The sequence below is a fragment of the Necator americanus genome, chromosome II (genome assembly GCF_031761385.1).
Source record: "Necator americanus strain Aroian chromosome II, whole genome shotgun sequence".
NCBI lineage: Eukaryota > Metazoa > Nematoda > Chromadorea > Rhabditida > Ancylostomatidae > Necator > Necator americanus.
The window spans coordinates 18,609,188-18,636,566 of record NC_087372.1 but is presented as its reverse complement, the minus strand read 5'-3'; the positions used below and the strand labels follow the sequence as shown (position 1 = coordinate 18,636,566).

The window sequence follows — 27,379 nt, the reverse complement described above, 5'->3', positions numbered from 1 at the left end:
TTTTTCTGTTGGAAAAATCCAAGAACGCTCAATCGGTCATACTGCTAGCGTTCTATGTGTTTTGGATGATAACTCTCGAGAACCCGGATAAAAAACCATTCGAGAAGAACTGGGAGATGAGTTCAAGTTCTTTGCTGTTGAAAAAGAGCTAAAGATTACGTTAAACACACCAATTAGGTGGAATTCTCAACCGAAATGCCGTATGTCATGTTATTTATGTGAATTATGCTGTTGCAAGTGCATATTGCTGCCATTGGATGGGAGAGCTCATCGAAAGTCAATTCATCAGAAAGTGTACAAGCTGCCTCGTTCGACCTCACGGTTCGTGAAATCATTGAATTTATTCTGAATGAAGGATCCTATTCTTTTCTTGGCCTCGTTTAAATCTTTGAGCATCGCCTCTGTTTCAGTGGTGTTTTTATGAAAGAGAACGATATCATCAAAACAAAACAAAGGTTGGAGAGGAATCTTCCATCAACACGTATGCTCCTCTCTGCAAAAAAAAACAAGTGATTTCATTTTCTATTGTAATGCAGCCGTGAACAGCTTCGGCGAGACAGTATCGCATTGTCACACTTCATCTACCACTCCAAAAAGTTCCAGAAAATCTATGTCGAAGGTAGTTGTTTTCTATTTCTTTTCAACCTTCCTCATACTCTGGGGAAAATACGTGAAGTCATCAGCCTCTTTTCCATTGGTATTTTGAGGGCTCGGTGGAAGAGCTGTATCTAATGGTGCAATGATTGTTGCATTCGGCTAACCTCTTCACATATGACGCCTGCCTTGATCGACCAGCAATAACAACATTGCATTCGTTTCTACGCTGTCAAAGGTTTTCTCATAGTCAAACAAGGTAAGGACAGGGTACAAACGGTGCACCCTCTATGACCCTTGACACGGTCTGTATACAGTTGGAACCCTGAAGGAAAGCATCATACTCTTGAGGTGACCCCAACTCAGCTTGAATGTGGTGTACGCAGCTGCAATTCTGACGTAAAACAGCTTGTTCTTGAGATTGGGTTTAATAAGGCGTCCTTAATATGTGCGTGATCTTGGTGATCACTTAGTACACTTTGTCAACAAGCATATTGGATGGTAGTTTCGAAGGTCTTCTTGCTTATGGATAAGAATGGTTCGGTCTTTCACTGGTCTGAGATCCTTTCATTCTGACAGTAGAACCTAATGTGCGCAGATAAAATTACATGAAACGCATGACAAACCCAAAGAAAGTCTGCAGATGTAAAATCAGGTCCGCAGGCTGCTCCAGGCTTCATGCTCTTGATCGTGACTCAATTTCGAAGGATGAATCTGTGGTGGGACTTCACTAGTGGATCCATAATCCAGACTGACAGAGGAGTTGACAAACCGAAAAGATTGAAGAGGAACATCTCCGTAATAGTTTTCATTTCACGACGAGGAGAAGAGTGAATCTCCTTTTCGTTTAACAAGGCTGTTAGCAAGGCTCAACAAAATTATATTGGCGGAGATCCCTTCTTCAGACTTGTTCTTCCCTGGTCTGCTTCCAGAATATCCTTCTGCCTTTATTTCGGAAGATTCTCCTGCAAGGTCTTTCTGCAGCTAGCGTTCGCTAATAACCGCTTAATGTGCGGTGCATTCGGATCAAGCTTCAAATTCCTTCTTTCCAACAATTCCTTAATGGTCTTCGAACATCGATCCAAATTTGTCGTGCGCAGTTTCAAGGCACGTTTAACGCAAGGTTGTAATCCTATGAGGAGCAGATTGTGGTCCACATTTAAGTCCTATTAGATGTGGCTGTTACCTTGGGAGAAAGAGTCCTCGCGTAGGCAATCACCGTATACAACTTTTCAACTTTTTCTTCTCTCGTTGTCGAAAACAGACTTTCTTTTCCATCTTGTGGCTAAGTCCATCTTCCGGACAAACGACAGGGTGATCAGAACCACTAAAAAAAAGTAGCTAGTACGACCGAAAGGTCAAATAGACACCACCTTTAGTAAGTATGTGATCTATATCCGCACGAGTCGTGCCATTGGACGATTCTCACGTCCACCGACGATAATCTTCCTTCACGAAACAGAATTTCCATGAAAGGCGACCGCCGTTTTCATTCACGGTCCCCTGATCCAAGTCTATCGATCCTATATTCTTCTGTGGCCCTTCGTGGTTTCACTTTGATACCTATGACAACGAATTTGTAGGACGTCTCGTTGCGAATCACTTCCTCTGGCTTCTCATCAGCTGCTGATGTTGGTGAGTAGCACTTGCTAATGGACCTTTGGGGCTGAGACTAAGAACGGCCAAACGAGGTCAGAGAATCTTGTGAGAATTGGCAAGATGAACGACACTTGGGTGCCCAACAAAACCGACACCACCTACGTTTTGCGACGAAACCTTTTCCCTGCGAATGACGGGTTTATCATCATTCATCTTTCGTACGTCACTCCTTATGCTCTGGGTCTCTTGCAGAGCAATCACGTGGAATTTGGAACGCTTTGCGGCTGCGGGAATAGCATGTAGGTTTGCGTCTGTGGACACTATTCTCGCGTTGTAAGGACAAAGTCTGAGGTAGTCTCCGTAGCGAATCGTCCACATTTCCTACCGCTCGCCATACCACGGTCTCAGACGGCAGAGGCCAGTTCGCAAGATGTTGAGGTAGTTTTGTGTGCTGGAAGGGGGGGGGGGGGGGGGCAAGAAGACTTTTCTCCCATTCTAAACGGCCCTCTCATGGCGGGATTTGCTTTCACCACAGGTAGTCGCCAACCTATATGAATATGGGAGCCACCTTGCGACATTTCCCTAAAACGATGGCGAATCCTAGCCGCAGTTTATTCTTTGCTAGGCTTCCGAATCTGAGAAGTTGGAATGTCGGAGGTGTCGAACTCCTTCACAGCTTTGAGACCCTGCCAGAGAACGTATCTTCGCTGTGCATTGGTCGTCCAGTGTCATCTTCACTCCACTATGAAGCGGTAAACCGTTGTGGAGGCAAAGGCAATTTAGCGCAAACATGTAAATAATCGTCCTTGTCTGTGAGCTCAACTACTCTCAACTTCTAGTTCACGTAGTTCTTCGTTGAAGTAAAACAAATTTGTGATACTTTGCTTCCCGCACATTTTGTGATATAACTATCACAAAATGTGCGGAAAGCACGCGAAGAATCTACACTTCTGAAAGAATTCAGATGTCTAGAACAAAAATCATTCAAATAAAATTATCACAAATTGTGATTTGCGTTAAAAGCATCATCCCAGAAATCTAGCGTGCTATGGATTTCCATTGGGGTATACCTATATCGGGTCGTAGATTATGAATAGAGAGGCGGTTCCACTCATCTCTCCCTGCGTCACTGTAAAGAGATGGCTTCGGAATGCGATTCCTTACGACGTCCTCTATTGCAATGCGCCACCCTTGCGATCCGCCTCCGCCTGCGATTTGTCGAAAATCAATTCGGACATTTCATTTCATTCGACGAATCACAGAGAGAGATGAGCAGAACTACCTCTGTGTTCATAATCTACGACCCGATGTAGGTATACTTCAACGAAAATCCATACCACGTCATATTGTGGTGGCGCCTTTAAGCAATGAATAGCAGACCATAATTGTGTGCTTGCTGTCTGCTACGTTTTTCCCCCATTGCAGCAAGACGTTTCTAGTTAGATTGTTTTACGAGTAAACTGTCAGCTTTAAAGCCTCCGAAGTAAAGACAATTTCTTTAATATTAAATGTGTTACGTGACTGATGCCAATTGAAAACCGTCTTAGTTCCGTCTCATAATCCGTCAACACAGTCTGTAATGAAAGTACCAAATTAGGTTGAGAAATATGTCATGAGAGGTTTTTTTTCTCAAGGTGATGAAAAATACACATGGGAGGAGCATGTATTTCCAAAGTATTATGTATCATCCGATAACGAATTTTTCACTGAACAAGGAAGTCATATTGTTTTTTTTTAATTTATTGATACCTGTTTTTCCAGACCATTACTATGTAGCGTCACGTTAATAGAACGGAGCGTCCCCGATCTTCATTTTCACCGTTAGCCGAGGTGACACATTTGCTGCAGTGGTTAGTGGGATTTGTATTGTGCATCAAATACATCGACTGATTTGTATTATGCACCCAATACATCGAATGAAAGCTTCAAAAAAAGGCGAAAACAAGTTGTATGAGCAGAGAGGAGACACGTAGAAACCAATTTGAGACATAGAGAAAGTAGTGAACAATGAGAGGAAGTTGTTGGGAACGATGGAAAGAACAGCAATGGAGAGCATACTGTTGGTTAATCAGCACCATTTCCCTTCTTTCAAGGAAACAGGAAAGAATGAAGTTCCTCTCAATCCGCGACAATCATTGTTTGATCTGTTTTTCAGTTCAGAATTCCCAATCTTGAAGCACGAATGCAAAAGGCGAGCGCCATTTCGAAGCACTACTCCTTTTTCAGACACAAGTCACCAGTCTTATCTTTAACGGCCTTATCATCTGGAATAAACGGAAGAGACAAATATTGTCCAAAACGGTCCATTTTGTCCACTTGACACTCAACTTTAATGATTTGAAAAATGAGAATCAGTAGAATTAAAAAATAAAAGTGTCCTGTAAAAAGTGGATTTTTTGAATACATTATAATAGTATGGAAGCACTTTTTATGTGCCTTTTCCATGTTGTAGAAGCATGCTGGCGACTTATTCGTCAACGAGTAACTGCCACTGTGTCAAATGTGAAAGCAGATGTAATGCTCCCGCTCGTCAGATGACGTTGTCCATTCTTCCAATGAAATGAAATCAAACACAGTTCGAGAAGTCATATCAGTTTACATCCCTTGTCAAAACTCAACGTAAGTTGGTTACTTAATGAAGGAGGCACGGCTTCACATGCTTCACACCAAGAACCATTGTCGTTGCGATGTGTCCTCCTATTAAAAGGTGTTAGCACAGTTAGGTTGGCTTTTTTTTGTTGGTTTTTTTGGTGTTTGGTTTTTTGTTAGGTTGGCTTCTGTTGCAGTGTACGGTACTGCTATATGACACCACAGAAATAACTCCATAAAAAACCGATGTGCTTCTAAGAAGCTTTATCAGTGCTGCGGGAAAAAGTTACTTTTGACTACAGCGAAGCTAAAAACAATTTCCTTAAGTTTATATGGAATTGCGGATGCGAAGTGCGAATTGAATATTCCGAAACGATCATAAATATTATCAAAGTGGAGATAACATAATAAAATGGATTAGGAATGAATCACACAAAACAGAAACAGAGATACATAGATTTAATAAGAATTTCTTGACATTAGAAACATCTCAAAGAAAAGTACTAATGTGGGAAGACGAGTCACTGCATTCTAACAGTAATATTTGGTTGCAATTTCTGGGTTCGAGTATCAAAAGGTAGTTCAGATGTTGATGTGTCAGAGCGCTATACAATGTTTTTTTCTTGAAAAACTACATAATCGTTAACGAAGAACTACTAACTCTCGTCAAGGACAAAGAATAACCAAGTTAACATTTGTACCCTGTGACAAAGCCCACCGTAATATAGGCCGTGGTATAGGCAGTGATAAGTGAGACATTTTTGGCAGAAATTTCTTCTGTTTAGCGATGGCTTGTTATCTGTGCGATTGATGAAGCGCTCATTTCACCACCTTCATACATCACTTACTCAGTTCTGCCCTTTTCTTCTTCAGAAAGATGTCGGGTTAAAGAGTCGTCCTCCGTTTCTTGCTCCGTAGCTTTTTGTTTTTTTTTCTATTTTTGCTTATTCGCCATGTTTTTTCCACTTTAATTGCTTGGATATGTACTATCTAGGTATGACCGCAAAAAATATTTTGGAGCGCAAGGTGGCTGATCCAGAGAAGTAAGTCATTCGGATAAAGTAAAAGAGTAACTTTCTGAAATAAGATGGACTTAGTACATGGCAGAAAAGAGGAAATGCGAGAGAAAAGTACTGTAGAAATAAAATGAATAAAATATTCAATGCCTTACGCAACTTACATATCTCATAACTGCACAGTTGCTCAATACCTGCAGTGTTTAGCAAAGTTTAAGTTTTATGATGCGTTAAAGGCATCATTTCACAAATCTGAGGTGGTGCAGATTTCAGGTGGAGTATTCTTATAAGGGACAGTAGATTATGGAGAGGAAGGTGACTCCGTCCATTTCTTATTTATTGCCGTAAAAAACGGCCCGGAAGATGCGTAGCCGCAGAAGGCTGGCACGCTCCATTCGAACTCCCTGTAGAAAATAGTGCGCCAGAACGCCCAAAGCCGTATCTTCCGGACCGTTTTTTACGGCAATTAGGAAGAAATGGACGGAATCACTTTCCCCCATAATTTACTATGCCGTATACGAATACTCCACCTGAAATCCGTACCACCTCAGATTCATGGAGGGATGCCTTTAATCTTCGATCCCGTATACGAATACTCCACCTGAAATCCGTACCAGCTCAGATTCGTGGGGTGATGCCTTTAACGCAAATAAGGCATAAACAAAACCATTTGCTCGAAGAAGAGAGGTTTTAAACTTTTTGCTCAAGGTAATTGATTCATACCTACATCATGATTAACAAATTTTCATGGCTGCTTGCTGACGTCACGTACATATTTTCATGAGATGAAATCTCAATCAAATTGGCTAAAACTTCACATATTTATGATATACCATGTAAGGTTTCTACTTTCAAGATTTTCGACAACTCCTACAGCTGAATCTGGCAGGGTTTCTCTTCCGGTACTGGTAAGTTACTATTTTGAAGACGCGTGGATCAGTAGAGAGTTTGATTTGTGCTGTTATGGTCACTTTTGAAACGATAAGATAACAAGTGAATAATGACAAACACTAGACTCGAATGGAGTGTGCTCAAAAGGTACAAAGCAACTTTCAGCTGGGGTATGAATCCCAACTTATCTTGAAAAGAATTTCCAAAGCGGCGTCTGATTACATTACACTACAATTACACTGATCTGTTTGAGTTTCGTCCGACCCACGTAAGAATTAAACGTGAGAGTACACTTATTAAAGTGGCTACATTTCGCTCTAGAGTTTTTTTTTTCAAATTAGCGATCCGCTTTGTGGATTTGCTGAATTTGGGAAAGAGAAACGGGACTAACATTTTTCCCACCCATCCTGTAAACTCCGTACCTAAATTGGAAGAATTTCCGCTGCATTTTGCCATAATGCTGCATGCAGCACGGATATGCGCTGCATTGAATTGAAGTTGAAAAACTTTGACGTTTTCCGAGGCAAGATTCAAAAGTTTCTGGAAAGATGGAGTTATTAACTATATTATTAACTAAATGTTAGAACAACGTGATGAAAGAGGGAATAGGACAAGAAGGAAAACTACATTCAGTAAGCACGGATTTTACAATGTTCTTCCAGTTTCGTTATGCGACCAGACTCGACTTTTTCCTCATGTTTTTCGGTGCTTTGCTAGCTGTCACGCAGGGCACCCTTAACTCTCTCTCATCACTCATATTCAGACATCTGATGGATGCGCTCATTATGGGTGAGTATGTACAGATAATTTACTTCATTAATCATTTCCTGATTCTTGATATCAGCAGCTTACCATTGAAGGTGAATTCGAATGGAATTTGGGAATTTTCGACGACTATGAATTCTCGCAACTCGCGATGAACGCTGTATACAACTATTCACTATTCGGTGCTGGACAATTTCTTCTTGGATTTTTTTCGGTGAATTAAAACCTTCATGCTTTTCAAATAAACCTTAGAAAGCATGTGAACTGCAGATGTGCTGCTGGCACACAGTTTGCCAGCGACAAGTGTACCAAATTCGGAACCGTTACTTCGGAGCAGTTATTAGGCAAGATATGGCCTGGTTTGACAAAAACGAGAGCGGAGCACTAACGACACGGATGAGCGAGTGAGGATTTTTTCACAATTCTGGGAACGGAGTTCTAGTTTTTTCCGAAGCATTTTTTTTCTGCTGAGTTTGTACCAGACCTCTACTCAGCAATTGTGCAATTTCTTACCACGCTGAATAAAAATGAGGTAGATGTGCTATGAAAGTTAACACATTAGAAAATACCTCTATATGAGAGTACCTATCCAGCTATCCTACAGCTGAATACTACAAACTAGACTTCAAAGAACCTGTGAGGAGTCATCGAAACTCAAAGGGCCTATTTTCAAGAGTGTCCAACTTCAGAAACACTTTCTGAGACTATTGACGAGTATTCATTTTTATTTTTGAATGCATTTCGACGCTAAGATTACCACTGCTGTTTAACAGAATATTTCATTTGTGTACTCAAATATGGCAAGATTTCAAGATCGATAGTTTTTCTAAGAGCGCTACGAAAAATGTGAACTCCAACACTTTTGTAAAGGCAGCGTACTGCGAATCTGATGCAGTGAGGGAATCCACGGCAAGATGGAGTTGTACATTGCGGGATCAGGGGTGGTGCCGCTCACCTTTCCCAGTCGTCCTAAAAGATGGCGTGGGAACCGCGTTTATACGAGAAACGTTAGAACGCTCCTCTACTATATACACGTTCTGGTCCCCTCAGCAACCTATTCGTTGGTTTCACTTGAGTACGCAGTCGAGAAGAACTCGCTGGCTTTCGACCGTGGCGCAGCTGGATGCGGCGCGTGTACAAGCGTGGAGCGTCACAACCAAAATCGTAGGGGAAAAAGAAGTTTTTCACGGTGTTTTTTTTACTATGATGAGGGAGAGATGAGCGAAACCACCACTCATCATATATAGAGTTTGTCCATCAGGAATGCATATCACGTCAGATTCGTGGGGATGATGCCTTTAAACAATTTTGTGTTGTAGTCCTGAGGAAAATAACTGCCCCACCTCGATAGCACTCAGCCCTAACTGCATTGAAATTTTAGCCTATTCCTATATATTCTGTGCAAAAATAGATGACGTACGAAACTGATAGGATTGCGAATGAAACGAGTACCTGTATATAATCAAAAACAGATGCCATCATCTGTTTTTGATTATGTACAGGTACTCGTTCATCTTCATGACATATAATAACGGGCCTATTCTGTCACGTGTGTGTGTGGCGCCAGATACCTATAGAAGCGGGTGCGACGGGTCCACCGGCGTCAGATTGGCGCGCCGGCGCCAGACACCTCTGGAAGGAGGTGCGACCGGTCCACTGGCGTCGAAATTTTGCGCGATAACGTCGTGAGCAAGACGCAAAAGATAGGTGGTCGCAGCCGTTTCATAGCCGTGGCGACTGAGCGCTTTGCTTTTCACCTCTACGACTCCTCCGCGTGTCTATTTCCTTCTTCGTTCGCCTCAATTTGGTAACAAGCCGTTCTCAGAAAGTGGGTACCCGCATGCAAACGGCTGCTTAAATATTAGCAAGATCTTTATGTGATCTGACGTGGAACGTTATCTTTATCGGTAGGAAGATGTCTTTCACGTCATTTTATGCTAAAACATCTATCTTTAATAACTGTTTGGGGAAAACAGGAGGAAAACCCATATTTGATACTTTTAAACTTTGTCTAGAATATATTGGTATGAAGTGTTTGAAGCTGAAGTTCGAATGTTCTCCAAATGTAGAACTGACGCGTTGAGAAAGAAGACTATGAAAAATCCTTCGTTTTTAGTTATAATATAAAAAAGGAAGAAAGATTGTTGGAGATAAACAAGTCCAATTTCACAGAAAATGCCACTGCTGTTAATTTTCGTTGATTAGTGAAGGGAAGCGAAGCGAACACCATAGAAAGTCTGAAGTCCGGCTTTAGCCGGATGTTCAGACTGGTAAATAATAACGCGCTTAGTCTGTGAATGTGTACGTAGTGTGTGTGGTGTGTATGTCATTGTCAAGAATAATATGATCTGGTAATTCTAATATTCCGTACATTTTGACTATTAAGATGCGTATGTGGTTTTAAACTTTTAAAGTTTTGAATTTGAATTTTTCCTACTATGGTGAAGGACATGTTAATTAAAACAAAAGCGAAAAAATAAGGTAGCAAACCAAAAGAACTAGTGCAAATCGTAAAATAAGAGAAACACCGCAACGTTTTAATAACCAGTCTTTAGTGGAATCGATCGGATACGAGACGGGATTGGTGACAAACTTGGCGCAATGTTCGCCTATTTCGCAACGTTTATCGCTGGGATGAATGTTGCTCTATGGAACAGGTGAATCTCTTCCAAGCGATTCTGCTAAAACCAGGAAATTTTTCTCTTTTTAAAATCTGGCATACTTTCAATGTTGTACGACCTTCATGGTTTGCAAGCTTACTTTTTGTAGAGATTTTCTATCATGAGTGACAAAGTCGTTGCTCGAATAGGAGTTATCCTCCAGAGCAGACTGAAGCCCAACTGAATTACACCTCACCGAACACATTCGGACGCAACAGTATTTGCTACTGTGAAACGTTTGGACCACATTTTATTTGTCCAATGAGATTAGAGAAATATGATTAGTTTGATCTAATATGAATTTAGTTCTATGTCATACTTCAAGCAAACACAGTTTATGGAAACATCTGAGCTGGAGTACTGTTAGCAATAGTTGCTGTTGTGTGGATGTTGTCATGTAATGTTATCACTTCGCATGCACAACGAAGGTGTTTGCGTATAATTTGTCCGTTAGGTTCATGTTATAGCAATTAATATTTTGATTTTGAGATACAACGTAGGAGCGCTATCGTATTTTTCTCATTTCTCACGTGGCAAAAGTGTCTAGAAAACACTGTAACTTATCGGTGTCAACTTCAAGTGTGTAAATCCCAACTGTTGGCCAATGATGTCAATATTACTGATGAACTTTGGGAAGTTGCAATTGTACGGTACAAGAATTAATTGAATTGCTGATTGAATAGATTAACAATCCCAGGTTTTGGGTGTATGGAAATATTCAAGACCAATTTTAAATCTTCCTTCCTTGCTAGGCATTTTTCATTGAGCGAACTTGAAGAACTCCCACAAAGATGAGATGGATTAGTAGTAATACGAATATGCTGGAAGAGACGGACTTCCATGATTTTGTATTCACTTTCTAGAACTACTATATTGCAGTTTCACCTCTTTATAACATCTTACTTGAGAAGTGTAGCATCTTTTCGCGTGGAGTATGTATTTTACACTGAGAATGAACTTCTCGGGAACGCCGACGCCAACATTCGGGAATATCTCAATGCTGTCCTACCTCCTAATGCATAACGCTCAGAATGCGGATTGCAAGCGTCATTAGTGGAATGTAAAACACCTCTACGAACATAGGAAGCATGTAGATCAGTAGAAAGAGACCTATCCAAACGGGAACAACTCCCACACCCATGGAAATCACTGCACCATATTACACTGAGTGGATTGGAAGCGGAATAAAACGATAAATCAATCCGTGTGGATGATGAAATCAATTGTACGCGTCTCCTTTTCGTCGATGACACAAGTGTAATCTCTCATACAATCTCCATCACCAAAGGGATAGCAAGTGCAGGAGTCACGAGACTACGTGACATGACCCAAGTAGCAGATAGGTGCTAACTGCGGAGCTATAATTCAGTTGGATTCAGGTGACGGACTTCCTGTACCTGTTGCGCAAAAATTTACTTGGAATAACTATGTATCCCGCACGTCAGTCTAGCCAAAAGCCTGAGATGAAGTGACTGGAAAGTGCCAAGATAGGAGGTTTGGAGTCACCTTCAACAAATAAGCTCCAATTGTCATTCTGGCAGAGCGCGTCTTCAGACAAAACTCCTGAGACAAGAAGCCCATGACTTTCGAAACTTGACGCAAAGCACACTAATAAGAAACTGCGAAGGAAGCCCCAGAAAGGACCGGGCTGCACGTGTCGTCCACTATTGAAATGGAAAAGGACTAAGGCAACCTGTACATACAGTGCAGTCTTACTAACTGAAAGCGGCCGCTGAAGATTTGATGGTGTAAGCCAGAAAGAGCAAGTATGACGTCATCGAACTGAGACGGGACATCCACTGACACCCACTACATATATATGACACAGTAGAAAAGCTGTTCTTATGAACATGCGACAGTGGAGGAGTTGATACAGTCGATGTCCTCGCCAACACGAGTATCGCAATGATTATTGACTCTTGTGTACCAATGACGTACCGAATCGAACGTCTGCAGGTGAGGAGAAGTGGATCAACGTTACCTTTGACTACCTTCGTTGCATACGCTCCAACATCAAGCTACAAAGAAGGAAATGTCTTAAGCCTTCTATATAGACCTACAGAAAATCTATCCATGAGAATGTACCTTTTACAACGCCATTTACGGTGATTAGTACGCTAGAATTGGCTACGGAAGAACGCCGCCCGAAGAGGCCCACATCAAAAGCCACTGACTATTCGACTACCAGGAGAGGCTTTCCCACTTTATCACAGCGACAAAAATCATTCATCGGAACTCGCAATTTCAAAAGTCTTCTTCTGTACGCTTGGCGAGGATACCGTCCGGTGGAGGCCACTGCAATTGCAGTGCAGATTACGACGTCGTCAGTAAGAGATTTTGCCTGATGGATGTGGCTATTGCAACAAAGATCTAAACGATCACACAAGCGGAAATTCTCCTAGAAGAAGTGACAGGCCGATCAGGATTGCACCACGGCCCTTCCCTAGGGTTCTTGGAAAGAAGAGAAAGCTGCAAACTTCAGAAAGGGAAGTTCCAAGAATTTCATCGAGCGGTACCTCTGCGCTTCGCTGATGGGCTCTCAGGGAGATGCCCCAAAAGACAACATTAACGGCAAATATGTTTGGCCTGAGAATATCTTCACTGCTGTATGACGAAAGCTGGGAGTTTTAAAACCACCCAGAAAAGTCTGTCTTCCAAAATGCTAGAGCCAATACATAGTGTGGAGCTGCTTAAGCTGCAGGCAACCACAAAATAACGTCGTTACTGACGAAGCTTTGCAAAGATAAAGGGCGACTTCAAAGGAAAAAGAGCAGCAGTATTGGCTGCAGCAGCAAATGTGTTCGAGTGCATGTCATGGACCTGCTGGACCTTGCATAAAATCCATCTATCCTCACTATTCCATAATATAATAAACTTCACGTTTCGACTGAGCTGCCTGTGAACACCACATGTCCTCAAACCTTCTTTTGCCATATCCATTTGGAATTTTCTTTTATGACCAGAGGGCCTCTTCCAGTTCGAGTTTGGGACCATGTTCAGGACAACTTGAACAAGAAATTGACACGACCTCTTCATTACGTGATCGAAAGCGAACACGGTTTGCTGTGACTACTTACTTTAAAAGGCCGGGCAAGATGATGAAATTTCCAACGTGTCATCCGCCAGTTCACCATATCCACTTGTGAGTGATGCTCTTCGTTATGGTTCACCATCGGCCAAAAATAGCTTAACAGTCGTCTAAGCAGCTTTCCCTCCATGCACTCAAGCTTTTCTGTGACCGTCGACTTCTTCGTTGAATCCTAAACAATGAGAGAACGCCAAAGTTGTGTTGTTATGTAAGAAGCGGGATCCACATGTTTTTATGGCATCTATCGTCCAGTCTACTTATTGTCTGTCATGTGCAAGTTGCTTTTGAGGGTACTCCTATGCACGATTGTGAAGAACACTAACTGAATGACAATCAAGAGGTTCTCTCGTCCAAGGTACGACATTATATCATGTCGGTTAGAAATCGTACAGTTTCGGGTCCCGACTGGACAAGATATGGACATTTGAACAATCTCCCGCCAGTATTTCTCAAAACCTTGGCGAAGCTCTTTACATATTACCTGCTGAAATGCAAGTTTCCTAAGCAGTAGAGGACCAACCAAACTATGTTGTTGTATAAAAAGAAAGATCCACATGACATCAACAACTGTCATCTATTCTGCCATTATTCTTAAAAACATTAAGGACAGCCGTAAGGGTGACATCAGATGTCTGGTAGTGGATCGATGCGATCAACCTAGCGCATTCTGACGGTTACACTGGCCAGATCATGGTGCGGAGCGAGAATATGCTACAGTGGTTGACTCGAATAAGATCACTTTCTGCCTGCCTTTCATAACCGACGACTTGAGTAAAGCTATACGGGCTAGTCTGGTGAAATGCGGTTTTGAGGACCAGGGAGAATTGTGGAAATACCTCCAACAAATCTCAAGAAGTAGTTAGTTTGAAATAGAATGCACGATCGTTTCTCTCTTACTCCAGACTGTATAGTATGTCCATTCGGGAAGGAAGGCGACTGCACGGTGTCTGGTGTAGTCTATCTAATTTCGTGCAAAACGTGTGGGGCCAATATATATCGGCGAAACAGGGCGACCCCTTTGGGTTCGCATTAAAGAACATCTAAGTGGGATGAAATAATCGAACGCAGCAAATCCCATCGGAGCGTTTTGGATAAATGCAAAAGGTCCAAAAATAAATAGAAACGTTTTGATCTACGGGGTCATATGCGGTTCGCATCCTAATTAGTATTAGCGGAGCGCATCCTAATGCACCACCCGGATATCCGCTAACATCACGGCAACGCGGCTACAGAGGTAGGCACAACGATTTGGGTTCATTTGGTTTTGTTTCCGGGTGTAATATCTTAGGGGATGATGACTTGCTCTGGATGAGGCATTTGAGAGGATATATTGCAAATGTTCTTACTTTCCAGGCTCTGACGAAGGCGACAACGCCGAAACGTTAGCCGTAATAAAGTTTGTTAACAATCTTGGCTGCTGCTTAAATTTGACTGTCGACAAGGATTCAGAATGATTGTCCACATACTCAAAAATCAAAGAAATAGATGCGGTCATGGAAGCTTTAGGCAATGAATGCTTCCTTAGTCGAAACATAAAAATACATTTTCAGTTTCATAACAACCTTACTATCAAAAAACAAGTAAGAAGTGAATGGCCGTTGATATTGATATTCTATTCCAATTACCATTCTATTTCTATATTGATATTCAATTGCTCCAGCTATGTACATCTAACATGATGAACGACCTGACTACCTAGCTGGGCAGGATGAAATAAACGGCTCGAGGAACATACGAGATCATTGAGGACGTAGTGAAGAGCAAAAGGAACATATGGCTCTGTGGTCACCTATTTAACACCACCGTCTCTCCTGCTTTGATCTATGCCTTTATGTCTACATTTCGCAAGCAGGAGGAGAATATGATCAGCGTCATGAAACGTTCAATAGAAAGGGTTATATTAGCAGAACCTCGCTCTATGCAAGTGATGGAGGGGAATCGAGGTCTGGTCCTCACCGATCGAAAGTCAGAGCTGCCGCATATGCCAATAGAAGAAGATTAGGTGGACGTTTCAACGACAATCCTTGGATCAGAGCTGTAGCCGACTGGGTATCACGCAATAGCAAACGAACTGCAGGAAGGCCGCTAATAGTAAGACGTTTTACAAAATCCTTTTAGAGAAATACGATTTGTTCCTCGTGAGCAGAGAACCCACAGGGTGACCCTGCGATCGGGACACATAGAAGTATTACTGACACTCTCTCGAGCAAATTGACGGAGAACAAGAGCACAGTTAGTGTAGGTGATGGCTGTAAAGGTTGTAATGGTTGTTTAGGCTGATGAACTGGTCAGTGCTTGTCTCTTATTCATTTTTATGCTTGAGGGAGTGTTTTACGTATTCGCTATGACATTTGCACACTAATACTACCTTCTATTGGAGAAAAGTAAGCTACCATTGAAAATCAAAAAAAAGTAGCACTTTCCTAGCAACCTGGTCACCATTTTCTGTAATGAATTTCTCCCTAGTCACTTTAGAATTTGCTACTATTATTTCACAGATAGTTTCGAAGTTCATGAATATTTATTGCTGAAGTGCATCTGTGAAGTAAGAAGTAAATTGTCATTGAAATCATTCGTTGATAGTCTACTTTCTTTGACGAAAGTTCCAATTTCAGTTGGGAAATGACATTGGTGATGATTGCCTTCTTCCCAATCTTTTTTGGTCCATTAACTATTGCTTCTAAGGTGGGTTTTATAATCCATAGCTTTCACAAAATCATCTTCAAGCACCTATTATACCCCTCCATTTTTCCTTCCTTCTCTGTCATGTCTCCGTTACATCGTGTTCATTAACTGTTTTTGCGATTCGCAGATTATGACAAAAATTGCACCACAAGAGCAGACCGCATATGCAAACGCTGGTGCAACTGCTGAAGAAGTAATTCATGGCATTAGAACGGTGGCGGCCTTTAACGGTCAGGAGAAGGAAATCAAAAGGTCCCAACTGTTGTTTCTGCGATTGTATAGTTATTCCTCTAAATGCCACTTTGATTATGATTCGTTAAGATATGGTGATCATCTAAATCAAGGAATGAAATACGGTGTGCGAAAAGCGCTGCTGACATCTTTTGGAACGGCATGCATAATGGGTGCTTTGTTTGTTTCAATGGCTGCTTCATTTTGGTTAGTGATCACGATGTTTGAACTATCATTATTCGTTTTTCCTTCGCAGTAGTTACACGAAGAGGTAATAATATATCCGGTAAAAAAGGGGGAATAAGAAATTTGATTTGTCGTGTTTTGTTACTGGCTGTATCCGATAATATGGTTCTTCTCATAGAAGTGCAGAATAATATTAAACGCAACATTAGGTAGGTGAGTTCAACTATTGGCAGAATTCAGAGGAAGTTTCTCATTTGACCTCTACTGCATAGTTCCAGAAGATGCTATTAAAAGGAGAAGCGTATAAATACATCATCGGTGAAAGCTGTGGGGCTTTTTTTCTCCTGAAATGATTTCAATACAGAATTAATACCATAACGCAGTCAGTAATGAACCGTTAAGGAAGAATTATCGCTGAATTTTTACTGTAGATCAAATTACCCATCAAATTCAAAAAATAATGAAAAATTTCATGCTTAGAATAAAGTCATGTGTTTACGTACCTGCGGATTGACAGGTTCGGAACGAAACTAGTGATCGCCGGCCACGTTACGCCCGGCACAGTTTTTGCCGTTTTCTGGGCAGTGATCGGTGGTGCTTCTTCTATTGGTCAAGCCGCTCCTCAAATCGGGGTCCTCATATCCAGCATGACGGCCGCCGCACCGATTTTCTCCATCATTGACCGGGTATTTGTTTTCTTTTTTTTCTGAGATACTCTAACTTTTCCTTATAATACACATGCTTCTTAATGAGATGCTCCAACCCTTTCCTGGGAATTGTAGGAACCACCGATTGATTCCTTATCGAAGTGTGGAAAAAAACTGGATAATGTCAAGGGAAAGATATCAATCTCTGATGTGCGATTCAGTTATCCTTCACGACCAGAGGTGAAGGGACTACCGTTAAAAACAAGAGCTATAAAAACAGCTGATTTGTGTTCTAGGTCGAAGTATTGAAGGGAGTCACGATTGAAATTGAAAGTGGACAACACATAGCTTTTGTTGGCCACAGCGGATGTGGAAAAAGTACACTTGTCGGTTTGCTTCTCAAATTTTACGAGCAGCAGTCAGGAGAGGTAATAGGTCTTTGCATAATCTAGTCCATGTTAGAGTTAGTTAATTATCCGCCACCTGAACGCAACCCCTAAATTCTTAATAGTTGTTTGCTAGCTGTAATAGCATCTCCACTGGTATTTACAGAAGCTATAGTTTTCAGAAGATGAATGAATCGTAATAAGAGGGAGTCTGAAGAATTTAGATAGGTGTAGAAGACGTCTTATCAAGAACCATCGATAGAGAGAACGCAGTTTTAGGTATTTATAGATGATGTGCCGGTACGAGAGCTCAATATCGAACACCTACGAAACATTGTGGGACTCGTCTCCCAGGAACCGGCACTTTTCGCTGATACGGTAAGAGCCTTTCATACTGTACTCGAATCGATGATACACCAACGAAGAACAGAAGGAATATTCAACAAAACTAAAATTGTGCAAGAACACCCATTTATTTACTTACAATTGGTTTAAGGTGGAAAACAACATAAGACTGGGACGCGGCGATATTACCCAAGAGGAAATGGAAATGTATTGCAAGACTGCAAACGCTCACGACTTCATAATGGACCTTCCTCAGGTGGTCTTTTTTCTCAAGTACATCAGTTGATGCACTATTAAAGGCATCACCCCAGGAATCTGAGATGGTGCAGATTTCAGGTGGAGTATACGGATGGGAGAATATGGAGAAGGGGGTGATTCCGTCCATTTCTTCCTAATTGCCGTAAAAAACGGCCCGGAAGATGCGGCGCCGCACAAGGCTGGCGCGCTCCAGCCGAACTCCCTGTAGAAAATAGTGCGCCAAAACGCCTGAAGCCGTATCTTCCGGACCGTTTTTACGGCAATTAGGAAGAAATGGACGGAATCACCCCCCTCTCCGTAGTCTCCCATCCCGTATACGAATACTCCACCTGAAATCAGCACCACCTCAGATTCGTGGGGTGATGCCTTTAGGATTACTTAGATTTGAGTGAAGAGTCGCCCATTACAATTCTTAAGTGAAATTTTTGATTCCACCCATTGGAATTTACATACATAATACAAGTTCTAAAGAGAAAAGAAATGTGTAGGAAAAAAGGATAAAAGTGGAATATTGCGTTGTGCCATGTTTGATTCAATTAGTCCGCTGCAATCAAAAAAATCTGGGGACTGACAGCAGCCAGCGATGAATTTATTGTTACCACTCAAAAAAAGCAGTTTCGATATTGTTACTGAGCGAAAAAAGAAATCTGTAGGCGCAAAATTAGGGATAAAATTTATACAAAGAAGGCTCCACGAGTTTCTGAATATCGACGCTCAAAGTGAATTTCATGCAATAAAGCTGGTTGCGGTCTGTAGAGAGGGATATTTCCTATATTCCTACAAAGTTTGGTGCTTCTAGCTTTCCTAGTCTTTTTGTAACCTAGTTAAGAAAAATCCCAAATTTTGCCTCAATATTTCGAGTTTTTCTCAATTGGCTTTTGAGGGAATCAGAACACCTACAGAGGTCAAAATTTGCAGTGAAGGGTTTGATGCTCTATCAAAATATGGCATCGAGTTACCGTGCTACTGTAATCTCGCAACAAGAAAAAGTGCGACATCTCAGATTTTCGGCAACGCGTCAAAATCTATATGATTTCGAACAAAACATAGCACTAACTCAACTCGTAATTTATAAAAACGAAACTGGTTCTAATCACTAGAATGATCGCTTCGCTGTATAAAACTGGTTCTAATCGCTAGAATGACCTTTAAATAACACTTATATGCGGTGAGCAGTGCTATAAATACAATTTCAGAAAAACTGTCGTTGAAATATTCGTCTCAGTATTTTTTTTCGGTTCTGCAAAAATCAATTCCGGCGAGGATCGAACTATTCATTGCCTGTAATCACTGTCAATGAGGGGAATTGTGTGTAGGGAGTAGAGAATAGTGAGAATGTTTTTAGAATGTGATCTACGTCGGTATTAGTTGTTTTTCTATTTTGCAAAAATGGAAAAATTCCAGCGAGAACCAAACTCTCAACCGTTTTTAATCACTGCCAAAAGAAGAACTGTGTCGTTGAATACACGTTGAGAGCTTCATCATATTTTCAATTTATATGTGCACATATGTACTGGGTTACTTTTAATCCTTACCGTAAGCTACATATAGCGGCGCCTATATTATATTATATTATATTATGTATTTTTGTTTTACTTGCGGCACTTTATAATAATATCAAATATAGCACTATTAGTATTTGCTATGTTGTATTATTTAATTTATTTATTAATCGTCCAATTTGTTTCTTTGACTCTGTTTATTATAACTAATTTTTTATTGCATGAGCAGCTATACTAGAAAGAACGAGATGAGGGGGATCGTTTTCTGGAGGGTTTTTTCTCAACTACACGCTTGACCCTGCTCGAGAGCAAGATGTTTCTTCTTTTCTGACCTGTATGACATTGACTTTTTTTTTCGTCAAAAGGTTAAGGAGTTTCAAAATGAACTCTCAGAATAGTCAGCTTCATGGTATCTTATCTTTAATCTACTTATTTCCTCCACTTCCGATTTACAGGGAGGAAATAAATAAAGATGTAGTCTGGGTAAAGCGATTTGATTTGCCATGCGCACGTAATGTGTCCACAGCAACGCTGTGCGCCAGGCCGCAAGAGCCTACGAGCTGGAAGTTGAACCTTCTGGCTATTCTATAGCGGACGGTCGTAGTTCATTGTAGCCAGAGACTCTCAGCCTCATGACAGAGTTGGGTGAGGTGCTTACTGGTGATCGATTTCTATACATTACTCATACTTTTTAGCTGAATTTGTCTGCGACAGCTTCACTTCTGGTCTATGAACCACTGCCACCGTGATCCTTTCGCTATATACTCTGCAACCCAACTTTTAATGTATTCACCAATAGATGTTGCTGATTCTGAGCTACGTCAGTTCGGACTCCAACAACATATGTTTTTATATCTCCAATCAGAGAGTGATATGACGGATAGAAGAAATGTGGTAACTAAGGTCGCGATTTAGTTAATACAGCAAGGCTAGTTATGATACGTGGAATCGGGCTGCTGATGTTTGTAGTGTGTCCGTCTTTCATAAACTACAGTCAAATATTCAGTTTTTCCCACCCGTGACTGTACTCAGGTATGGATTTATTAGGGAATAGGTTTAAGGACGTTGTTGGCTAGTATCACAGCGAAGACCAGAAACACCGCATACAAATACGAAAATTAGAAACTATTTGCGTTTAAAGGCATCACCCCACGAATCTGGGGTGGTACGGGTTTCAGGCGGGTAGTGCCTATACGGGGTCGTAGATTGTGGGGAAGAGGGTGATTCCGTTCATCTCTCAGTGTATCAGTGTAAACAATTCCGGGGTTTTCGTCCGATGAACGGAATCACCCTCTTCCCCCCAAGCTACGATCTCGTATAGGCAATGCCCGCCTGAAACCACACCAGATTCGTGGGGTGATGCCTTAAAGGCACTCGATTAATCAAGACCCGACGAGACAACTCCTTGCTACCATGCGAGCGACCATACTTCTGAAACTGCTCTATAATGTGACTCCTGCTTTACTATGGTAAGAGTGAGTGAAATCCATTCATTATTTTGGATTCACTATGTCTCATGTTAATAAAGAATCCCGCAGTTGGATAAACTGATGTTTCTTATTCGTGGACTTGCAGAGAATTTACGGTTTTCTCTGCCATTCTCGGGTAATTGCATGCCAAAATCTATCTATTAGGGTGAAGAAGCGAACACAGGACATCCTCACTGAGCACTGCGTTTTGTCGTCTACCCCGATGATAGTAAAGGGGCGTGGTACGAAGTACCGTTTGCTGTTGTGGTTATCTTCGTGGCATAACCACTTGTACTTTCCAAGAGTGCGGCAGACGACGCTCTGCCCACTCATTCAGTAAATCAGATTGCTTGCATCTGTTCTGTTTACCTGCATTCATATAATGAATATATTCCACTGAACCACCATCTCGGTCTGTTCAATTAAGGTATTAAAAGCCCTAAGTCTTTAGTCACCCACTCTATAGTCTTAACAAAATAATACAACACTCTGTGCGCAAAATAAAAGTGCAACAGAGAAGTCGTAACTACGTCTTTAAGGGCTATAAGACAAGAATAGGAGAAGGTGGAGTACAACTCTCAGGAGGCCAGAAGCAACGAGTTGCCATAGCTAGAGCGCTTGCAAGAAATCCACGGATATTGCTTCTTGATGAAGCAACAAGCGCCTTGGATGCTGAAAGCGAAAGCATTGTTCAGCAAGCACTGGAAAATGTAGGTTTGATATCCCGAATACTTTGGCAGACAAAGAAAGCCCGATCCCAGAAACAAATTTTCGTGATTTTAGGCGCAGTCTGGAAGAACGACGATTTCAATTGCGCACAGACTTTCGACCATAAAAAATGTTGACCGCATATATGTTTTCGATAGTGGATGCGTCGTAGAAGAAGGTAGAAGTTGAATTTCTTGACTTTCGACATAACTTTCCAAAGCTGCTTCAGGTAAGCATGAAGAGCTAATGACAAGGAACGGTGTCTATGCCGATTTAGTGAAAGCACAAGAAATCGAACGAGCCAAAGCTGAGCAAGGCGATGAAAAGAACGGTGGGAAGCGCAGACAAAAAGAAGCCCGAATAAGATCTGAAGTTCAGAGTTCACATCTTTCGGTGCAAAGACACAGCCTCGTGGGTCACAAGTAAGGAATATGAGTAAGCGCTTATCGAGAGCGATTTCGCAAGGTTCCGAAACTGCTCACTCTGAAATCAGCGACTTAGAGGTATGTGTTGCACTAAAGCAAATGCCTCCAGCTCACTGTCTTAGTTCAGGAAGAGGTTGTGGAAAAAAATGTAAAAGGCGCCACCCTCTTGGATATAATTAAATACGCTCGAAGCGAATGGTCTCAACTGATAGTTGCTCTTGTCCTTGCTGCAGTTCGAGGAATGACATTTCCTGTTTTCTCCATAATTTACGGGAAAATGTTCAAGGTTACTTCGGCGTTACAAACTGCCTTCTCCATTCATCTTTCCAATCTCTTCGATTTAGACTCTGACCGCAGGTAGTGACGCAGAAAAAATCCATGGAGCAATGATGAATGCGATCTGGTTTACGATTCTTGGCCTTTCTTCTGGGGTCAGCACCATGATCTCGGGTTTTTTGTTTGGGAGAGCTGGAGAATCCCTAACGAACAGACTGCGAGTTTCGCTGTTTTCAAATATCGTCCATCAGGTGATTGGGTTTCTGTATGAATGTTGGTTGTATCTCCAATTTTTTTTTGTTGTTAGGATGGAGAGTACTTCGACCGAGAGGACCATTCTTCCGGCAAGTTGACCACGCGGCTGGCTACAGATGCGCCAAATATAAGGGCGGTATGTAATTTTTGATTCTTTCTTTTTCCGATTTTTTTCTTTTCTTTTATGAGTTAGCAAATTGTGGAAATCTATACGAAATATTTGAAGACAGAAACCCTTTTGGAATCCCCAAAAAAGGTTAAGGGGAGGCGTCAAAAGATTAACGCTTAGGCAACGGCGAGGAACCCACGAGAATCTGGTGATTCTTCTACTGAGCCCTTGTCAACCTTCACTTTAATCTTCAGTTACCCGCGTATCATTTTTGGATAAACAGCTCAGCTTAGGCTATTGATCAACGTCTAGCTGATGTCGTAGGAGCTGTTTCCTCAATGATCGGTGGGATTTCCATCGCTTTCTCTTACGGCCCGGCAATGGCACCGATCGGCGTTCTCACCGCAGTGGTAGCGTTTCCTAGTTTAAAAGCATCACCCCACGGATCTGACGTGATATGGATTTCCGATGGTCAAAGACCATACGGGATCGAAGACTGCGGAACCGGATGGAATCCCGCTCATTTCTTCCTAATCACCGTAAAAAAACGGCCCGGAAGACGCGGCTTCGAGCGTCCCTAGGCGCTATTTTCTACAACGGGTTCAATTGGAGCGCTGCCTTGCGCACGCTCCGCATCTTCTGGGCCATTATCTACGGCAATTAGGAAGAAATGGACGGAATTATCCTTTTCCCCACTGTCTACGACCTTGTATAGGCATAATCCACCTGAAACCTATACTACCCCAGATTAGTGGGTGACGTCTTTAATGCAATTTCATCCAAAAAACCGCAGATCCCAGGCGCTCATCACAATACAAACTCTTGTTGCCCAATATCTGAAGGTTCGTGGTCAAAAAGATGCTGTCAAGGCTGAAGAACCGTCGAGGGTAGGTTACTGTTGAAAACTTTTGACGGTTTACTGTCTCATAACACTTGACCAAAATGTTCTATTTCAGTTGGCCAGTGAGGCAATAGAACAGCATAAGACTGTCCAGTATCTTACTAAGGAACAGTTCTTCGTGGACCAATTCGTGCTTCAAATGAAAGGCCCACACAGGAGATCAATTTTCAGAGGTTAAATTGCTTGAACTACTATCCACAACTTTGGATAGATGTAAAAGCTGTCTCTTCGAATATGAGAGTGTTCACCTTCAATTCCCTCTAATCACTTTCAAAAACGGCCTTCGTGTACTAGTTTCCCTATGAGGCCCTACAACCCTCTTTCGGTACAATTTGGGGGCATTGGAATTGCGAACACGCTCATACTCGCTATCTACATCCGCGACCCTGTAACTTCTCCTGACGAAATATTAATATCGTCAATTTCATGCAATGTTGCCCTTTTTTCAGGAATTATTCAGTCCCTTACCTATTCACTGTCGGTCAGTTTTGTATGTTTTAACTTCGCAATCGCTTACCTGTATGGAATCTGGCTTGTTAAGAGAAAAATATGCTCACCATACACCGTTTTTCAGTGAGTTTAACTCCGACCACAATGTGCATGATTATTAAAGGGAATTATAACGCAGAAAACAATCTCTTTTAGAGTAATTGAGTCACTGAACACTGCATCGATGTCGCTAATAGCATTCGCCACCTATTTCCCGGAATATGTGCGAGCTCGGCTCTCTGCCTCGCTACTTTTCCAGATGCTCAGAGAGAAACCTAAAATTAATAGTCTTACACCAACGGGTAGAACACCTGTAAGCATTCGTTTTTGTCAATAATTAACTATGAGCGCCACATCTTAAAACTGCTTTCAGATATTGCAAGGAACAATTAAATTTTCGCATCTCTATTTCTCATATCCTGTTAGCCGAAGAAAGATGGTGTTTAATGGTGTGAGCTTAAAGGTTTGTACCTCTACCCTTGGTTGAGAGGGATTTTAAACAATACATTGTAGAATATCATGGTAAAATTGAAATGCATTATATTCCTAGGTCCCTGCAGGGAAAACAGTTGCCTTCGTAGGGCCGAGTGGATGTGGTAAGAGCACGTCTATACAGCTGATTGAGAGATTTTATGACCCACAGATTGGAAACGTGGTAAGTGTGATTAGAATTTACTTGAAATGCTGAGCAATTCACTCTAGCTTCTTCTTTTCTTTTTTCTTTGCGTAGTAATGAAGATTTTTGTCCAGAAAAGAGACGAAATAATGTGATTTGGGATTATCGAACTCATCGAGTGTTTCTAATCAAGAAAAGATGATGCATGATAGAGTGAACGGACAATTAATTGAACTTGTAGACGAGCTCTTTCATTTGGGTTGTGCTTGTGGTAGATCCCCATCACCAACAAAGTCAATTTGCGAGTCTATCTATCTGCAATACGCCCTATCATGCTGTACTGTTTGGATACGGCGCCGTCAACAGTGATGGAAAAGCCCGACTGCATGGAAAGGAAGCTGTTTAGACGGATTCTTGGCTACTTTCGGCCAGTGGTGTGCTATAGCAAAGAGCAGTACTCAGGAAGTGGATATGGTGTAGCGGCGGATGACGCGAAGAAAACGTCAATCATCAGGGCCTTGCCCTCTAAACTAGCCGCAGGAAACCGTCTTCGTTTTCTTGGTCGCATTATAAGGAGGGCGCTGGATTTCCTTGTCCAAGTTGCCTTAAAGATGCGCGCAGACTCAAACTAGAGAAGGCCACCCGGACTTAAAAGAAAGTACTGGACGGAAGTGATGAAGGAAAACCTGAAGAAACTTGGCATCGACAGGCAGTTAAGAGGAGGCATAAAGCTTCACAGAATATGCAGCAGCGACCGATGGATAGATTCTGTGCGATCTCTAGCTGAAAATGGAACAGGATTTTCTCGAATATGTTCAAGGACGACTCACCTCGGCAAAGATGCGGATAAGCTACGTTAGGACATAACGTCCACCAGTCGTTTACGTCAGGTAGGTCAAGTCACTGACTCTAAAGCTCAGTGCAGTTCTGTAGGAAGCGGTGCAACGGAGCGTGAGGGTTGGGATTAAGATGGTCCCCTCGCAAACACAATTGGTCGCTGCAGTCTGGGTGAACCGCTGCACTCTACTTCGCCTCTTCGAGCATACCCGCTTACGCAACTGTACTAAGCTTGAGGTCGTTTTGATCCGACCATATAATATTTTTTATGACGACAGTAATCATTGCACACCTGTGGAGTTACGGTAAGAGAATTCTTCTTTTTTGAAACCTCACTTAAAGACGCTTTACAGTTGTTTGATGAAGAGGATGCGCGTGAGTTGAACCTTAAACACCTACGATCGCAAATTTCACTAGTAGGACAAGAACCGGTCCTTTTCAACTACTCAATCAGGTGAGAAGTTTGTTCTTACAAAGCAAATATAAATATTTACTCATATTTACTCAGGGAAAATATTGCTTATGGTGTTGAAAATCCAACAGATGCACAAATTATGGATGCGGCAAAATTAGCGAATGCGCATGACTTTATATCCAGACTGCCCGACGTAAGTTCATGACCCATATTCTTTATTGAATTTACTGACATGCATCATTTTAAGGGATACAACACTATAGCTGGTGAGAGAGGAAGTATGCTCTCTGGAGGGCAAAAGCAACGGATAGCCATTGCACGGGCAGTAATTCGAAATCCAAAAATCCTGCTGCTTGATGAAGCCACCAGTGCCCTGGACACGGAGAGTGAGAAGGTTCATACAAATACCCAAGTTTTTAATTGATATACACGTCTAATTTTTAATTACAGATAGTGCAAGAAGCTTTAGAAAAAGCCCGAGAAGGAAGAACATGCATCGTCATAGCTCACCGCCTCTCTTCTATACAAAATGTTGACTTGATAATCGTTCTAAAGGACGGAAAAGTTGAAGTAAGGGTTAGCAACAAGACAAGAGAATTCTATATAACTGGTTCAAGTTGTTTGAAGCATTCCTCAAAATAAGTGTATCATATAGAATACTTTACCATATTTCTCTTTTTTTTTTTTTTGTTAGTTAGGATGCAGGAAATAGAAACACGTTAGTAAAACCCAGTAATCAATACAGTGATTTGCAGAGTGCTAAGGCCTCTCAACAATCTCTTTAGGCTCAGTAAGATGAAAAATGAGGAGAAGCTGCTATTATATTTTAGACTCACATCTTCGACAAGTGTTGCGCTAAAGAAAGAAAAAAGTTGATAAGAGCCGAGATCATTGGTGATCGTGAGCAAAATATGCAAAACAGGAAAAAAACAATACTGCAACGATTTCGCTGCAATACACAAAGTGCAGGCTTATATGTAGTCGCTACCCAGTTTCTTTGAGCCGATAAGTGCGCGATGCAGCTCTTTCCATGTTTGACATACAATACCGATCAGCTTCAAACTCACCACTGTCGCGCTACTATTTGTGAGCGTTGATATTACAACTAGCCGTTCCATAGAAAGTTATGGAATAAAAGTATATTGAATGAATAATGAATACATATTCTGCTTCACACCATGCATCGCTCAGAAATTCGGTGATTCCTTTTTTAGTTGAGGAGAAATGTTTGTTTTACATTCTTTATTTTCTTATTGCTTTTGTCGATATACCAAAACCAAAGCCAAAGAACCATATATTGTTTTTACATAGTTGTTGTTCGTGCTCCCGACTTTCTTCGACAATGCAGAAGAATTTCAGGAGTCAGGCACTCATCAGCAACTACTAGCAAACGAAGGTCTTTACGCAGAACTAGTCAGCAAACAGGATCTCAGATAA

At 41.6% G+C, this 27,379-nt stretch overlaps 2 protein-coding genes across 4 annotated transcripts; one reads left to right on the top strand and one right to left on the bottom strand.

Moving 5' to 3' along the window:
• Positions 1-225: 225 nt before the first annotated feature.
• On the top strand, positions 226-27,379 carry RB195_018363 (uncharacterized protein; the record flags this gene model as incomplete). 3 transcript variants are annotated; one of them, XM_064185779.1, is made up of 34 exons in its annotated part: positions 5,779-5,825; positions 6,655-6,706; positions 7,352-7,478; positions 7,550-7,668; positions 7,725-7,858; positions 10,010-10,111; positions 15,818-15,887; positions 16,015-16,139; positions 16,209-16,325; positions 16,822-16,990; positions 17,087-17,191; positions 17,248-17,379; positions 17,617-17,715; positions 17,834-17,938; positions 21,451-21,621; positions 21,695-21,797; positions 21,849-21,950; positions 21,998-22,122; positions 22,172-22,330; positions 22,389-22,571; positions 22,628-22,711; positions 22,978-23,094; positions 23,485-23,571; positions 23,641-23,758; positions 24,035-24,066; positions 24,127-24,158; positions 24,231-24,387; positions 24,448-24,537; positions 24,625-24,729; positions 25,881-25,981; positions 26,036-26,135; positions 26,190-26,336; positions 26,393-26,512; positions 27,302-27,379. In XM_064185779.1, the coding sequence occupies 34 exons, from the start codon at positions 5,779-5,781 to the stop codon at positions 27,377-27,379; spliced, it is 3,714 nt and encodes a 1,237-aa protein (XP_064041660.1). The 3 variants fall into 3 exon arrangements, with proteins under 3 accessions (XP_064041661.1, XP_064041659.1, XP_064041660.1); XM_064185778.1 differs by having other exon boundaries at positions 5,764-5,825; positions 24,035-24,158; XM_064185780.1 differs by lacking the exons at positions 21,451-21,621; positions 21,695-21,797; positions 21,849-21,950; ... (15 more) ...; positions 26,393-26,512; positions 27,302-27,379 and adding exons at positions 226-321; positions 411-481; positions 537-619 and having other exon boundaries at positions 5,777-5,825; positions 17,834-17,968.
• Positions 2,287-2,571, bottom strand: RB195_018364 (uncharacterized protein; the record flags this gene model as incomplete). The annotated part of the gene is made up of 1 exon (XM_064185781.1): positions 2,287-2,571. One exon carries the CDS (start codon positions 2,569-2,571, stop codon positions 2,287-2,289), a length of 285 nt encoding a protein of 94 aa, XP_064041662.1.